At 45.4% G+C, this 15,465-nt stretch overlaps 1 protein-coding gene across 2 annotated transcripts in view; it reads left to right on the top strand.

Moving 5' to 3' along the window:
• LOC123994458 (PRKC apoptosis WT1 regulator protein-like) overlaps positions 1 to 12,993 on the top strand; it is an 84,291-nt gene extending 71,298 nt beyond the window's left edge. For both annotated transcript variants that reach the window (XM_046297070.1, XM_046297069.1), the window contains exon 7: positions 9,702 to 12,993. In XM_046297070.1, the coding sequence (XP_046153026.1) occupies positions 9,702 to 9,788 (87 nt within the window). In that variant the 3' untranslated portion in view covers positions 9,789 to 12,993. The remainder of the gene's footprint in view (positions 1 to 9,701) is intronic.
• The last annotated feature ends 2,472 nt before the right edge of the window (positions 12,994 to 15,465 follow it).

Genomic DNA, 15,465 nt, shown 5'->3' with positions numbered 1-15,465 from the left:
GCAAAAACCCCCCACACCCTGTCTCCATACCTACTGTATACAGAGGCAAATACCCCACACCCTGTCTCCATACCCCACACTGTATACAGAGGCAAATACCCCACACCCTGTCTCCATACCTACTGTGTAGACCCACACTGAGGCAAATACCCCCCACACCCTGTCTCCATACCTACTGTATACAGAGGCAAATACCCCACACCCTGTCTCCATACCTACTGTATACAGAGGCAAATACCCCACACCCTGTCTCCATACCTATTGTAGACCCACACTGTATACAGAGAGGCAAATACCCCACACCCTGTCTCCATACCTATTGTAGACCCACACTGTATACAGAGAGGCAAATACCCCACACCCTGTTTCCATACCTATTGTAGACCCACACTGTATACAGAGAGGCAAATACCCCACACCCTGTCTCCATACCTATTGTAGACCCACACTGTATACAGAGAGGCAAATACTGTCTCCATAACAGAGACAGAGCAAATACCCCACACCCTGTCTCCATACCTATTGTAGACCCACACTGTATACAGAGGCAAATACCCCACACCCTGTCTCCATACCTATTGTAGACTCACACTGTATACAGAGGCAAATACCCCACACCCTGTCTCCATACCACCCTGTCTCCATACCTATTGTAGACCCACACTGTATACAGAGAGGCAAATACCCCACACCCTGTCTCCATAACTACTGTATACAGAGGCAAATACCCCACCCCCTGTCTCCATACCTATTGTAGACCCACACTGTATACAGAGGCAAATACCCCACACCCTGTCTCATACCTATTGTAGACTCACACTGTATACAGAGGCAAATACCCCACACCCTGTCTCCATACCTACTGTATACAGAGGCAAATACCCCACACCCTGTCTCCATACCTATTGTAGACCCACACTGTATACAGAGAGGCAAATACCCCACACCCTGTCTCCATACCTATTGTAGACCCACACTGTATACAGAGGCAAATACCCCACACCCTGTCTCATACCTATTGTAGACTCACACTGTATACAGAGGCAAATACCCCACACCCTGTCTCCATACCTACCCACACTGTATACAGAGGCAAATACCCCACACCCTGTCTCCATACCTATTGTAGACCCACACTGTATACAGAGAGGCAAATACCCCACACCCTGTCTCCATACCTATTGTAGACACACACTGTATACAGAGGCAAATACCCCACACCCTGTCTCCATACCTTGTAGACCCACACTGTATACAGAGGCAAATACCCCACACCCTGTCTCCATACCTATTGTAGACTCACACTGTATACAGAGGCAAATACCCCACACCCTGTCTCCATACCTACTGTATACAGAGGCAAATACCCCACACCCTGTCTCCATACCTATTGTAGACCCACACTGTATACAGAGGCAAATACCCCACACCCTGTCTCCATACCTATTGTAGACCCACACTGTATACAGAGAGGCAAATACCCCACACCCTGTCTCCATACCTATTGTAGACCCACACTGTATACAGAGAGGCAAATACCCCACACCCTGTCTCCATACCGATTGTAGACCCACACTGTATACAGAGGCAAATACCCCACACCCTGTCTCATACCTATTGTAGACTCACACTGTATACAGAGGCAAATACCCCACACCCTGTCTCCATACCTACTGTATACAGAGGCAAATACCCCACACCCTGTCTCCATACCTATTGTAGACCCACACTGTATACAGAGGCAAATACCCCATCCCCTGTCTCCATACCTACTGTATACATAGGCAAATACCCCACACCCTGTCTCCATACCTATTGTAGACCCACACTGTATACAGAGGCAAATACCCTACACCCTGTCTCCATACCTATTGTAGACCCACACTGTATACAGAGAGGCAAATACCCCACACCCTGTCTCCATACCCATTGTAGACCCACACTGTATACAGAGAGGCAAATACCCCACACCCTGTCTCCATACATATTGTAGACCCACACTGTATACAGAGAGGCAAATACCCCACACCCTGTCTCCATACCTATTGTAGACCCACACTGTACACAGTGAGGCAAACACCCCACCCCCTGTATCCATACATATTGTAGACTCACACTGTATACATAGGCAAATACCCCACACCCTGTCTCCATACCTACTGTATACAGAGAGGCAAATACCCCACACCCTGTCTCCATACCTATTGTAGACCCACACTGTATACAGAGAGCAAATACCCCACACCCTGTCTCCATACCTACTGTATACAGAGACGCAAATACCCCACACCCTGTCTCCATACCTACTGTATACAGAGAGGCAAATACCCCACCCCTGTCTCCATACCTATTGTAGACCCACACTGTATACAGAGGCAAATACCCCACCCCTGTCTCCATACCTATTGTAGACCCACACTGTATACAGAGGCAAATACCCCACACCCTGTCTCCATACCTATTGTAGACCCACACTGTATACAGAGGCAAATACCCCACACCCTGTCTCCATACCTATTGTAGACCCACACTGTATACAGAGAGGCAAATACCCTACACCCTGTCTCCATACCTATTGTAGACCCACACTGTATACAGAGGCAAATACCACACACCCTGTCTCCATACCTATTGTAGACCCGCACTGTATACAGAGAGGCAAATACCCTACACCCTGTCTCCATACCTATTGTAGACCCACACTGTATACAGAGGCAAATACCCCACCCCCTGTCTCCATACCTATTGTAGACCCACACTGTATACAGAGAGGCAAATACCCCACACCGTGTCTCCATACCTATTGTAGACCCACACTGTATACAGAGAGGCAAATACCCCACACCCTGTCTCCATACCTATTGTAGACCCACACTGTATACAGAGAGGCAAATACCCCACACCCTGTCTCCATACCTATTGTAGACCCACACTGTATACAGAGGCAAATACCCTACACCCTGTCTCCATACCTATTGTAGACCCACACTGTATACAGAGAGGCAAATACCCCACCCCCTGTCTCCATACATATTGTAGACCCACACTGTATACAGAGAGGCAAATACCCCATCCCCTGTCTCCATACCTACTGTATACAGAGGCAAATACCCCACACCCTGTCTCCATACCTATTGTAGACCCACACTGTATACAGAGAGGCAAATACCCTACACCCTGTCTCCATACCTATTGTAGACCCACACTGTATACAGAGAGGCAAATACCCCACACCCTGTCTCCATACCCATTGTAGACTCACACTGTATACAGAGGCAAATACCCCACACCCTGTCTCCATACCTACTGTATACAGAGGCAAATACCCCACACCCTGTCTCCATACCTATTGTAGACCCACACTGTATACAGAGGCAAATACCCCACACTCTGTCTCCATACCTATTGTAGACCCACACTGTATACAGAGAGGCAAATACCCCACACCCTGTCTCCATACCTATTGTAGACCCACACTGTATACAGAGAGGCAAATACCCCATCCCCTGTCTCCATACCTACTGTATACAGAGGCAAATACCCCACACCCTGTCTCCATACCTATTGTAGACCCACACTGTATACAGAGAGGCAAATACCCCACACCCTGTCTCCATACCCATTGTAGATCCACACTGTATACAGAGAGGCAAATACCCCACACCCTGTCTCCATACATATTGTAGACCCACACTGTATACAGAGAGGCAAATACCCCACACCCTGTCTCCATACCTATTGTAGACCCACACTGTACACAGTGAGGCAAACACCCCACCCCCTGTATCCATACATATTGTAGACCCACACTGTATACATAGGCAAATACCCCACACCCTGTCTCCATACCTACTGTATACAGAGAGGCAAATACCCCACACCCTGTCTCCATACCTATTGTAGACCCACACTGTATACAGAGAGGCAAATACCCCACACCCTGTCTCCATACCTATTGTAGACCCACACTGTCAACAGAGAGGCAAATACCCCACACCCTGTCTCCATACCTACTGTATACAGAGAGGCAAATACCCCACACCCTGTCTCCATACCTATTGTAGACCCACACTGTATACAGAGGCAAATACCCCACCCCCTGTCTCCATACATATTGTAGACCCACACTGTATACAGAGGCAAATACCCCACACCGTCTCCATACCTATTGTAGACCCACACTGTATACAGAGAGGCAAATACCCCACACCCTGTCTCCATACCTACTGTATACAGAGACGCAAATACCCCACACCCTGTCTCCATACCTACTGTATACAGAGAGGCAAATACCCCACCCCCTGTCTCCATACCTATTGTAGACCGACACTGTATACAGAGGCAAATACCCCACCCCCTGTCTCCATACCTATTGTAGACCCACACTGTATACAGAGGCAAATACCCCACACCCTGTCTCCATACCTATTGTAGACCCACACTGTATACAGAGAGGCAAATACCCTACACCCTGTCTCCATACCTATTGTAGACCCACACTGTATACAGAGAGGCAAATACCCCACACCCTGTCTCCATACCTATTTTAGACCCACACTGTATACAGAGACACATACCCCACACCCTGTCTCCATACCTATTGTAGACCCACACTGTATACAGAGAGGCAAATACCCCACACCCTGTCTCCATACCTATTGTAGACCCACACTGTACACAGTGAGGCAAACACCCCACCCCCTGTATCCATACATATTGTAGACCCACACTGTATACATAGGCAAATACCCCACACCCTGTCTCCATACCTACTGTATACAGAGAGGCAAATACCCCACACCCTGTCTCCATACCTATTGTAGACCCACACTGTCAACAGAGAGGCAAATACCCCACACCCTGTCTCCATACCTACTGTATACAGAGAGGCAAATACCCCACACCCTGTCTCCATACCTATTGTAGACCCACACTGTATACAGAGGCAAATACCCCACCCCCTGTCTCCATACATATTGTAGACCCACACTGTATACAGAGGCAAATACCCCACACCCTGTCTCCATACCTACTGTATACAGAGAGGCAAATACCCCACACCCTGTCTCCATACCTATTGTAGACCCACACTGTATACAGAGAGGCAAATACCCCACACCCTGTCTCCATACCTATTGTAGACCCACACTGTCAACAGAGAGGCAAATACCCCACACCCTGTCTCCATACCTACTGTATACAGAGAGGCAAATACCCCACACCCTGTCTCCATACCTATTGTAGACCCACACTGTATACAGAGGCAAATACCCCACCCCCTGTCTCCATACATATTGTAGACCCACACTGTATACAGAGGCAAATACCCCACACCGTCTCCATACCTATTGTAGACCCACACTGTATACAGAGAGGCAAATACCCCACACCCTGTCTCCATACCTACTGTATACAGAGACGCAAATACCCCACACCCTGTCTCCATACCTACTGTATACAGAGAGGCAAATACCCCACCCCTGTCTCCATACCTATTGTAGACCGACACTGTATACAGAGGCAAATACCCCACCCCTGTCTCCATACCTATTGTAGACCCACACTGTATACAGAGGCAAATACCCCACACCCTGTCTCCATACCTATTGTAGACCCACACTGTATACAGAGAGGCAAATACCCTACACCCTGTCTCCATACCTATTGTAGACCCACACTGTATACAGAGAGGCAAATACCCCACACCCTGTCTCCATACCTATTTTAGACCCACACTGTATACAGAGACACATACCCCACACCCTGTCTCCATACCTATTGTAGACCCACACTGTATACAGAGAGGCAAATACCCCACACCCTGTCTCCATACCTATTGTAGACCCACACTGTACACAGTGAGGCAAACACCCCACCCCCTGTATCCATACATATTGTAGACCCACACTGTATACATAGGCAAATACCCCACACCCTGTCTCCATACCTACTGTATACAGAGAGGCAAATACCCCACACCCTGTCTCCATACCTATTGTAGACCCACACTGTCAACAGAGAGGCAAATACCCCACACCCTGTCTCCATACCTATTGTAGACCCACACTGTCAACAGAGAGGCAAATACCCCACACCCTGTCTCCATACCTACTGTATACAGAGGCAAATACCCCACACCCTGTCTCCATACCTATTGTAGACCCACACTGTATACAGAGGCAAATACCCCACCCCCTGTCTCCATACATATTGTAGACCCACACTGTATACAGAGGCAAATACCCCACACCGTCTCCATACCTATTGTAGACCCACACTGTATACAGAGAGGCAAATACCCCACACCCTGTCTCCATACCTACTGTATACAGAGACGCAAATACCCCACACCCTGTCTCCATACCTACTGTATACAGAGAGGCAAATACCCCACCCCTGTCTCCATACCTATTGTAGACCCACACTGTATACAGAGGCAAATACCCCACCCCTGTCTCCATACCTATTGTAGACCCACACTGTATACAGAGGCAAATACCCCACACCCTGTCTCCATACCTATTGTAGACCCACACTGTATACAGAGAGGCAAATACCCCACACCCTGTCTCCATACCTATTTTAGACCCACACTGTATACAGAGACACATACCCCACACCCTGTCTCCATACCTATTGTAGACCCACACTGTATACAGAGAGGCAAATACCCCACACCCTGTCTCCATACCTATTGTAGACCCACACTGTACACAGTGAGGCAAACACCCCACCCCCTGTATCCATACATATTGTAGACCCACACTGTATACATAGGCAAATACCCCACACCCTGTCTCCATACCTACTGTATACAGAGAGGCAAATACCCCACACCCTGTCTCCATACCTATTGTAGACCCACACTGTATACAGAGGCAAATACCCCACACCCTGTCTCCATACCTATTGTAGACCCACACTGTCAACAGAGAGGCAAATACCCCACACCCTGTCTCCATACCTACTGTATACAGAGAGGCAAATACCCCACACCCTGTCTCCATACCTATTGTAGACCCACACTGTATACAGAGGCAAATACCCCACCCCTGTCTCCATACATATTGTAGACCCACACTGTATACATAGGCAAATACCCCACACCCTGTCTCCATACCTACTGTATACAGAGAGGCAAATACCCCACACCCTGTCTCCATACCTATTGTAGACCCACACTGTATACAGAGAGCAAATACCCCACACCCTGTCTCCATACCTATTGTAGACCCACACTGTCAACAGAGAGGCAAATACCCCACACCCTGTCTCCATACCTACTGTATACAGAGAGGCAAATACCCCACACCCTGTCTCCATACCTATTGTAGACCCACACTGTATACAGAGGCAAATACCCCACCCCTGTCTCCATACATATTGTAGACCCACACTGTATACAGAGGCAAATACCCCACACCCTGTCTCCATACCTATTGTAGACCCACACTGTATACAGAGAGGCAAATACCCCACACCCTGTCTCCATACCTACTGTATACAGAGAGGCAAATACCCCACCCCCTGTCTCCATACCTATTGTAGACCGACACTGTATACAGAGGCAAATACCCCACCCCCTGTCTCCATACCTATTGTAGACCCACACTGTATACAGAGGCAAATACCCCACACCCTGTCTCCATACCTATTGTAGACCCACACTGTATACAGAGAGGCAAATACCCCACACCCTGTCTCCATACCTATTTTAGACCCACACTGTATACAGAGACACATACCCCACACCCTGTCTCCATACCTATTGTAGACCCACACTGTATACAGCGACACATACCCCACACCCTGTCTCCATACCTATTTTAGACCCACACTGTATACAGAGACACATACCCCACACCCTGTCTCCATACCTATTTTAGACCCACACTGTATACAGAGACACATACCCCACACCCTGTCTCCATACCTATTGTAGACCCACACTGTATACAGCGACACATACCCCACACCCTGTCTCCATACCTATTTTAGACCCACACTGTATACAGAGACACATACCCCACACCCTGTCTCCATACCTATTTTAGACCCACACTGTATACAGAGACACATACCCCACACCCTGTCTCCATACCTATTTTAGACCCACACTGTATACAGAGACACATACCCCACACCCTGTCTCCATACCTATTGTAGACCCACACTGTATACAGAGACACATACCCCACACCCTGTCTCCATACCTACTGTAGATCCACACTGTATACAGTGAAACACATTCCTCAGCATTTCTCTCGATGTTGTTTTGCATTTTTCTAAAAATGATTCCATTCACTCACTTTGAAGGTTTCATATATCATTGTCTAGCTCCTGGCATTTCATATTGAGATGAAATCCGAGGTCAGAGTTTCTGTTTCCTGAGTCTACAGTCTTGGGCCAGTGGTCCAGTGTTCCCAGCACTCAGAGACCAACAAACTCTCCCCATCGCCAGACCCCTGCTCACGTTATCTGTGTCACATGTTTTGGCATTGGGAAACCCAGCAGGAGGCCTCTGAAATATTCCAAATACTCTGAAATATTCCAAAAGAGTTTGCAGCCTTCCTCGATGAGGCATTCCAATGCAAACAAGCCCCGAGTCTCCCCCGCCAACAAATACAGTTGCCAAACAGTGTTGATTTTGCACATTTCAGGAACTTGCAAGTGTCCTCAATGCCTGGCTGTCTTTATTATCTTCACATTTCTTCATTAAGATAGGCTGTAGACTGCAGTGGCTATGAGCCATGTGGAGGAGGCCATTTAACTGTTGGATCAGAGACCCCTGATGGCATCACATGAACAGGACCTCATAAGAGGCAGCCTCCCTGTGGGAACACTCGCCGGGGCGATAGTGATCAGAAATGTCCCTCTGAGAGGTTACTGCAAGGCCTGATGGGAAGGCAGGAGATAAGGAACAGATCCAGTGTGGCGTCTCTTTCTCGCGGCGCTTAAAGATTGAACTGTGACTCACTAGCAAAGTTTGTTTTGTAGGGAAGGCTTGGATAAGGCTGAGGTGCTGGCAGATGATATGACCCTGGAAAACATCTGACTCTGGGTGTTGGCTACATAGAATGCAGGCTCAAGCAGGTGCATGCAAATTGAAGTACATGTGGATATAATCTATTTTGGGAGATTAAATGAAATGTGAATAAAGTTATTAGTCGGTTGTAACTTAAAAAGGTTCAAATGGTATGCCGGAGGCAGTCGTCAGATACGAAATGAGACTGCTTTTCTCCCCTTGTGTCAGAGCTCAGACAGTGAGCTGTTCTGTAGCCACAGCATGTCTGTGGCTCTGTGACCTCCAGTGTTTGACTCGCAGACTACCTCGCTTTTTAAGTTTCCGACAAGTACGGCTTAGCTAATCCTGACGGTCGCCTGTCGCTTCCGCCAGTGATGGAGGAAGCCGAAAATTAGAAGTGTCACTTTTAGATCAGCGCTTTGATGGGAGTGTGTCATGGCAATGGGGCTCCTCATTTGTGTCTAATTGGAGCTGTTCAAGTTTAATTTGTTATTATCAAGGCAATTCTGTGGAAGAGAGACCCGGGAGGTGAAACTCTTCGTTCCACCTCTCACTCTCATCTTTCTCTAAACTGACAAGCTAACTCTGAGGTAAAAATAAGGCAGATCTTGCATAATGAAAGTAAATGACTTCCTTTAGATCAAGCTGAAGTGGAGCTGTCGCTTTTGTTTTGCAGGACCTTGATGACATTGAGGATGAGAACGAGCAGCTGAAGCAGGAGAACAAAACTCTCCTGAAGGTGGTGGGCCAGCTGACGAGGTAGAACCCAACGGGCCACGGATCCCCACTTCCAAAAAGAACGAACCAACCCTCCTTCCAACGGAGTGCCCCTCCCAAACTCTTACACCCCCTGCTCTCACCCTTCCCTTTCTACCCTCGGCCCAAGTCCAGCATGTCCTTTCTCTGTGTCAGTGGTGTCTCTGTTATTGTCGCTGGGTGGAAGAGACATTTGAAAGTAGCTTTTAGAGCCTTTGTGTCATATACACACCTTTTTATTGTTCTGAGGGGAACCTGAAGCCACTGAGAGCTCTAGTCCTATTTAGATCCAATGGGGTGTCTAAAGGAGGTTCTGTGATGGTATATTTAATGTAAATCTCTTGTACATAGGCCATTTAGATTTGTTGTTCTTTTTGATGAATCTTAAAAAGGAAAAGGAAATTGAATGTACGTGGTGCATCACCGAGCACATGAGGGATGTTTTTGTTTGTTTTAGGAACTAAAAGAGGCCTTGGACATTTTGACTCTAATGATCTGTTGACCAAGGTATATAATGCTTGCCTAGGTTATGTGCAACCAGCTCTCTCTGCTTCTGTTCATCTGCATCATTACAGTGTAAATGCGTTGTCAGCCCAGTGACCATATTATCCATCTCAGCACTAAAACCTGGTCTCCATCGGCACGTGAAACAACCTGCTCTGTGATGGAGCCTGTGTCATTTAGACCAAATTCAAGACAAAATCCCTGCTACCATCAACCAAAGTGGGCATAATGCCGAGCACGTTTACGGAGGTCTTTTTTGGAAATCCATTAGTTCCATTTCCCCAAGGGGCAAAAAAAAAAAAGCCTGGTGCTTTTTCTGTTCATGTTGATGCCGCTTTTACTCTCTTGTTCCGATTTATACTTGGTACATTTTAATCACTGGGGTCGTTTCAGCTAAACTAGGGTATGCTGGTGACATGGGTGGGGGGATAAAGTTGAAGCTTTATTTACTGCATTTCTACACAATTTAAAAACTCTAAAATGGTATTCGGAGAACAAAAACAAGCTAAATTGACTTCTGCCATAATACGCTAATCTGCTATTGCCTTTTAATGGGGATTTGAATGATTTTAGTAGCCTATTTTATATTGTTGGTGTTGAGCTAGGATATGATGACTGCCATACTCAATTCACGCCCTATTTTTTTAACCCAGGTGGTATATTTTCAACCTGAAGTCATTCAAATATATATAGCCCCATTTATAAATCATAAAAAGCAAGCAATTTGTGTTCATTAATTCTATGCTTTTTAGCCATTTCAATGTTGAAAATGAAATATTATAGTATTGTTGATGGGGAGAGGTCTTGAGGTTACACCCCAGTAGAAATACATGTGGAATCTTTTGAAATGCGTTTTGCATCTGTAACTCAAGCGTTTACAGCTTGTTCTGTTTGCAATATTGATAGGTGTAGCTGCTCTTGGTATATAGTGAGCAAGAGTTGTAGAGTAAGCTACTGCAGTGCATTTTGTTGTAACCAAATCAACTGAAGGAACATACTTTTTGAAATGAATCTTTTTTTTGATTTCTCAAGACAGTGATGTGGCTGTGAGGAGTTCTATTACTTTACCCAGCTGTATTTAGAGCATTGCATTACATACAGGGGCCCATTTTGTGCTGAAACAAATGTGTGGCTCTTGCATCATGTACTCTATAAAGCCCACTGGGTGGTAAAGATTTTAGGTTTTAGACATTACTGGGGTACATCTCGATATAGAAACCCCTCTTACCGGTAGGTAGACACACACACACACACACACACACACACACACACACACACACACACACACACACACACACACACACACACACACACACACACACACACACACACACACACACACACACACACACACACACACACACACACACACACACACACACACACACACACACACACCTTACAGAAAAAAACATGTGAAACCATGTGTTTTTGGAACATTTCATGTGTTAGTTTCACATTAACCTTTCACATTTTGATTCAAATGTGAATCTTTTTTGGAGGATATTTTTCACTTGATTTCACCGGTGATGCCCTGCAAATAAAACAGATTTGTTAGAATGCACACACGGTGCTTTTAACAATGTTTTCAACTCCCATATTTGGCACACTTTGACATACATGATTACGTTGTGTATGTTTGTTTATACAGTAATTGTTATTCCACATGTCCTCGCTGAGGATTTCAACTCCCAACCTCTTCGTTCATGGCATTCCGATATATTCCTACACTTTGGACTTCAAAGCAAATCTGTTTTGTTAAAAGTCCATATTTATCGGTGTGATTCAGGAGTAATGTTAAAACAGAATAGTATGCCCCTCCAGCATTAGACAACTGTACAGAAAACCCTCAAATTGCTGCAATAAGTAAATGAGTTAAATGATGAGAGAATAGTCAGATTAACTAAAGTAAAATGGCAGTGTAGATGGCACTCTTTTGGTAAGTGCAGAGATGTAGGGGAATGCTTCAGAGTTTGTGCCACAACCGAAAGATCAGTTTACCACAAATCCAGACTATGTTAAGAGTTTAAATCCCAGGTGGCCTCATATTGATTTTCCTATTTTAGCTAAACAGCGTACCACTTACTTTAAAACCTCCATACCATGTATTTACTTATCATGTTACATCTTGATGAATTGTAAAACAAAGGTCTTGAACATCTTACAAACATGTTCCTCAATGACTTTATTGGGATGTTGTGTTGTGGTCCACTGGAGTTTTTGTTGTTGTCTAGTTCCAGTTTTGTTCCAGGGACGTCCCCAAGGACGTTGTTAGGATGTTCTTGGAATGTTGTCATGGTCCCCTGGAGGTCTTATCTAGTTCCTGGTTTGTTCCAAGGATTTTCCCCAGGATGTTCTTAGCACATTCCTGGGATGTTGTCATGGTCCCCTGGAGGTTTTGTCTAGTTCCCGGTTTGTTTCAAAAATGTCCCCCAGGATGTTTTTAGCACATTCTTGGGATGATGTTGTCATGGTCCCCCGAAGGTTTTTGTCTAGCTCAAATGTTGTCACATGTAGTTTCATGGTGTCACGTTGACATTTTGCTTCCCAAGTTGTCACGTTTATTTCACATATGTTCTCACATGTTGTTTTACATGTCACATGAACTTCATGTGATGTGTTTTTCTGTAAGGGACACACACCTCATTCTCTCTACATTATGCATGTACAGAAGATGAAGTCATTTAATAAAAGTTTGATTATCTCTCTGTCGACTCGTTAGTGTTTATTAAGGCTAATTTGATGTGGTGATACGACACCACTGAGCTGGTATGTAACGCGACAGCGGGGGTTCAGTTGTGTGCTCCCCGACCATGGTTATTCATCATCGCCAATCACCTCGTCTTCTGACTGGAGAGGGACCACCCATCCCTGGCGACGCCGCGTCTCCAAGACACATCGACGCTGGACTAATTTAGCAATGCCATCCAAGTTAATTAGTCTCCCTCACCTTGAGACATTCATTCCTCCTCCTTCCTGTAGTTTGAAATCATCTCCTTTTTAAACCCCCTGTTTTTGTATTTTTTCCCGTCTTGTTCTCAATCTTGACAGTCTTGACTGCTTCTCCTCTGCGTAGTAAAACTAGCATTAACTGAGTTTCAACCCACTACCTGTAGCTTCATTTAAACCCCCCCTCATCTGTTCCTTAACCAGCCCTCTGAAAGGCACTCACCACAGCCTCATGGGGACATGTTTGGAAAATGGAGGGATGTAGTTTTTGTTCATGCTAAATCCATGTAATTATTCTTACTGATACACGTCATAGTTGGGCTCTCATCAAAGCTCTAATGGCACTAACGAAAGTACGGGACTGCAGCGTTGTCAGATATAATTTGACCTTTACTTTTAAACTAACTTTAAAAAAAATTTTAAATCTGAAATGTAACAGAGGTGGCTTTTTTTCTTCAGTGAGCTGAGGCCTGGAGGCTAGTTGATATGGATGGAATGGCCACGTCTGTGTCCACCGAAATGCATTTGATCCTGTGGAACTGATAGTCATTGGAGAAAAAATAAAACCAACCCATATCTTGTTTATTGAAGGAGGCCATATTTCATTATCAGCGGTTTCTTACTCTTGGTCCTCAGAGCCAATCTCCGCCATCTCTGGGATCTCTGGTGCAAGGAACTACTCACCCAGCTGAGGATGGCAGGGGTCGGGGGGAGAGATTGGTTTATTTTGTCTCCCCTGAATTGGCTGGCTGGTTTGGAACCATCTGCTCAGAAAAATACCTCCCTAAAAGAATAAAAAACTATTTCCCATATGGCATTTTGTTTAGACTAAGGTAATATTTCTCTAAAACCATTCGTAACCAGTAGATCCTGTTCTACTGATATGGAACCTACGAGATCTCCCACACGTCGCACTCGCATCAAAATTAGGATACATTCTGCAGCGAGTCTTTTGTAACACAGATTAATAGCTTTGGCATTTGTGGAAGCTTGGTGGACCCTGTGGCTTGCTACTAGACTAGTGAGGGATTTTTTCGACTCGCGCTCTCCCACCAACGCTCTGAAACGCAAACAACACCATGTCAGAGAGGGGGAGGTGGAAAAACACAAGACACACACATTTCCCTCAACACACTAGGGCCACGCGCTGTGCTGCCCTTTCAGAAATACCCTGTAAAAGTCAATAAGGAGGAAAGGTGCCATTTTCAGACCAATAAGCAACATAAACCATTGACAGACCAAAGGCATTTCATTCACCACAGAACTCCTACGAATGTATGATTCATAGTGCCATAGATTCTCATACTTCCATTTTGGTGTAAGTGTACTTTGATTAGGCTTATAGTAAGTTGTTATTGCTGTAGTGTTACAGGTTTTAATCATTCCTTACCAAGGCACAGTACATACCTCAGGGGACCCATTATAAGACTATGCAATTAGCCTGTTGATCTGACTCCATAAAGATCAAATATGCAAGAGAGTATAGTTGAGTTAGTAATAGGCAGTTGAGAAAGGAATGTGTATTTAATTACTTTGTAAGATGAACGCTACATTATACAAGGCATAAACTTAAGTTACAAAGTATTACAAGGCATTATTCTAAGCATGATCATGGAGAGAGTGAGAGGTCATAGCCTGAAAGGCCATGCAACCAAGAGTCCCTGGCGTGGGGAACGAAATAAATTGTATCTTAGATGTTGACCAATAGTATTATTGTAAAGTTAACCTCCAATCAGATATCTGACATATAGGATCTAAAGAACCTCAGAACCTCTGCATCTCAGAGGTGTGACAGGGGGTTGGCAAGACAACACCGGGAATGCTGAAATCCTAAGACAATAAAACCCCTTTGTTGATAAGGGTTCCTTCAGGGGCTACAAAGGTATCATACGAACATAATATTTATGTTCTACTTTTTTGGGGGGGCGGCATCTGAGTAAAAAGAAAAAAAGAAGCACACCATGTCCTCTGTGCTTTGCTGGGTGCTCCACTGCATTCTTAAATGACAATAACCTTTTCTTCCTCTTAGTTGAATGCGAGGCTTCTAAGCCACATGGACACATGGTCTGTGATGGCCAGTGGGACAAGAGACATTGTTGGGACCTCATTTCTGTGGTCCTTTTGTCAAACTTGAGGTCAAGTTCAAGGCAGGACAGTTGGATAGCCAGGCACTGTAGTAATGGTAGTTATAACGTGTCATTGTTTTTCTGGCTTAATCCACTGGTGCCTCG

The sequence above is a fragment of the Oncorhynchus gorbuscha genome, linkage group LG14 (assembly GCF_021184085.1).
Source record: "Oncorhynchus gorbuscha isolate QuinsamMale2020 ecotype Even-year linkage group LG14, OgorEven_v1.0, whole genome shotgun sequence".
Lineage (NCBI taxonomy): Eukaryota > Metazoa > Chordata > Actinopteri > Salmoniformes > Salmonidae > Oncorhynchus > Oncorhynchus gorbuscha.
The sequence above is the reverse complement of the archived record's forward strand: the minus strand, read 5'-3'. Positions and strand labels throughout refer to the sequence as shown.